We start from the raw sequence: 2,629 nt of genomic DNA, 5'->3' as shown, positions 1-2,629 counted from the left end.
TGCAACAATCATGGATATGAAGGGCAAGTCTAAGGATGGTTTACAAGCCCGTCAGGATCTTATGGGTATGAAGATAAGATCAAAATATTGGCCAGAGGAAAAGAATGGTAAGTTGTTATTGCCTAAGGCTCCTTTCACATTATCCAGATCTGAAAGAGAACTCATTTGTCGAACCTTGAGTGATTTAAAAGTTCTAAGAGGGTATAGTGCAAACTGGAAACATCATATCAGTATGGATGATTATCATCTCAAGGGCCTTAAGTCACATGATTATCACATTCTAATGCAGCAGTTACTACCTGTATTATTGATGCATTCATTCAAGAAAGAAAAGTCATTGCGCACTGCCATTATACAATTGTCAAGATTCTTTAACGTCATATGTTCTAAAGAAATTCATCGTATGGAGCTTCAAGAAATGAAAAATAAAATAGTGGAAACATTATGTGTTTTCAAAAAGTATTTTTCACCATCGTTTTTCGTTTCTATGACACACCTTGTTGTGCACTTGGCGGAGGAGGCACAAGTTTACGGACCTGTCAGATATTGATGGATGTATCCTTTTGAGAGGCAACTTTAACTGTTTTAATTTATTAACCTTTTCAAAATACCATATATTTTTTCATCAATACCTAATTTTAATATTTAGTAGGATGATGAGAACATACAAGAAGTATGTGATGAATCAAGCTTACCCAGAGGGGTGTATTGCGGAACGCTACATTATAGAGGAATCTATGATGTACTACATGGAATATTATCCTGATAATACAATAGGAGGTCATAAGCAAGGACTAAAAATATTCAATGATGATGAAAATGCTGGTGATTCCCAGAATGATAAGAAAGGAAAAGTTCATGATCTTACTACAGTGCAATACCAACAAGCACGTAGATGGGTTTTGCAACATCACGTTGAAAATCATCAATGGGAGGAGTAAGTTAATGAAGTATATTATTCTTTTTTTATATTTTTAAACGGCTTATGGTAATAAACATTGTTATATATATATATAATTGCTATGATGTGGAATTTGTAGGAAGTACCAAACATACATCCAGGGCCAAACACGTACGGGACAAAATCGAAAGGGTAATCTGTCAGCAGGAAAACCAATGAAATACATTCCTTGGTTAAGACATCAACTACATAATCAAGAAATGTCTCCATTTAAGAGAATTGCCGATGGTCCTGACTTCAAATGCATATCATATGATACTTACTCAGTAAATGGATATGTTTTTAGCACAAGGATTTTAAGCATTTTTTTATTTAAGTACAATGAAGGATTTATTTTAACAATTATCTTCTAATAGGAAAGAATATTATCGATAGCTGGCAGTGATCCTTCCAGTAAGCACAAGGATTTAGACCACGACCCAGTTTCACAGGTTTTCCATCAATTCTACTCACTTTACAAACATTGTCGTTGGTTTTTTTTAATAATAATATACACACATCACTAAACTCAAAAATTATTGGTTAGGTTTGTGGTCGTGATAGCAGAGGCCGGGTTAGGGGCATGGGTTTGGGTATTTCTAAGACTACTATGAAGGTTGCCACCCCCTACATCATAGAAACTCGGTCGGAGAGGAATGCACGTATGTCCATTGAGGCTAAATTTGAAGCATTAATGACTCAAATGCAAGAATTTCGTACGATTGTTGAGCAACAATTTGCTGAACTTAGGCAACAAATTACTTATCAAAGCCAACTACTTCACCGCTCCCCTGATACAGCTGCATCTCAGGTGCTGCATTTGCCGCGATCAAATGATATAATTATTATTTTTAAAGATAAAAGTAGCATTATTATTTACATGAAACCATTATTTTATTTATAGGCCCACCGTCGATCTGGTGAGCCCTCAAGTATTCGAGAAGACTCTGCAACAACTCCATCGATGGAACAAATTTGCCAATTAAGAGATATCCGTGGTTGGACTGTTGCTAGTGGGCGGATGGTGTCAGATACTACAGGCATCCCTCCAGAATGCATCAGAGTTGTAATAGATGATATCAATGTTCGCACAGCAGAGTTGTTTAATGATGACAGGACATTTGAAGATATTCAATTGGGTGAAATTGTTGTCTGGCCCAAGTTCCTGATGAGAATTTGAATATTCAGTAGTTTTGTTTTACTTTTTGAACTCTAGGATATATTGTATGATGAAAACTTGATTATTCACTGAAATCCTTTTTTGATCAAGTTGCCTTTTTTATTTATTTAATCTTTAGCATCCTTTTTATTAATTATGGCTTGTTGTCATTTGTTTTTTATTAACCAAGTCACTAAAGGATTTCAATTTCAAATGTAACTGAAGTATTGATAGAACGTTATCTCTTGTTGCAGTACGAGATGTAACAAGAATATACATTGATTGTGTATTTGAATTTTTTTAAATGCACCACCAGAAACGATTTGAGACGACGTTCAATGATACTTTATTAGATATGAAATTTATGACCTTTAGTTACTTGGTTAATTAAAAAGAACTACGTAGTGGCTTGATCCCAATTTGACTTTTTGGGTACATAGGCAGCCGTTCGTAATGTACTAGAATATCGGTGTAGCCACAAATCTTTTTTCTCCTTTGAATTGTAACAGACTGTATCGGTTGCATTTTTC

At 34.9% G+C, this 2,629-nt stretch overlaps 1 protein-coding gene across 1 annotated transcript; it reads left to right on the top strand.

Moving 5' to 3' along the window:
- The first annotated feature begins 1,309 nt into the window (after window positions 1–1,309).
- On the top strand, window positions 1,310–2,397 carry LOC131235546 (uncharacterized). Its single transcript, XM_058232739.1, has 3 exons — window positions 1,310–1,392; window positions 1,488–1,751; window positions 1,845–2,397. Exons 2-3 carry the CDS (start codon window positions 1,524–1,526, stop codon window positions 2,118–2,120), a joined length of 504 nt encoding a protein of 167 aa, XP_058088722.1. The 5' UTR covers window positions 1,310–1,392; window positions 1,488–1,523; the 3' UTR covers window positions 2,121–2,397.
- The last annotated feature ends 232 nt before the right edge of the window (window positions 2,398–2,629 follow it).

Source organism: Magnolia sinica, chromosome 19 (assembly GCF_029962835.1).
Source record: "Magnolia sinica isolate HGM2019 chromosome 19, MsV1, whole genome shotgun sequence".
In the NCBI taxonomy this organism is placed as follows: Eukaryota; Viridiplantae; Streptophyta; class Magnoliopsida; order Magnoliales; family Magnoliaceae; genus Magnolia; species Magnolia sinica.
Note: the sequence above shows the minus strand (reverse complement) of the source record. Positions and strands in the feature narration are given on the sequence as shown.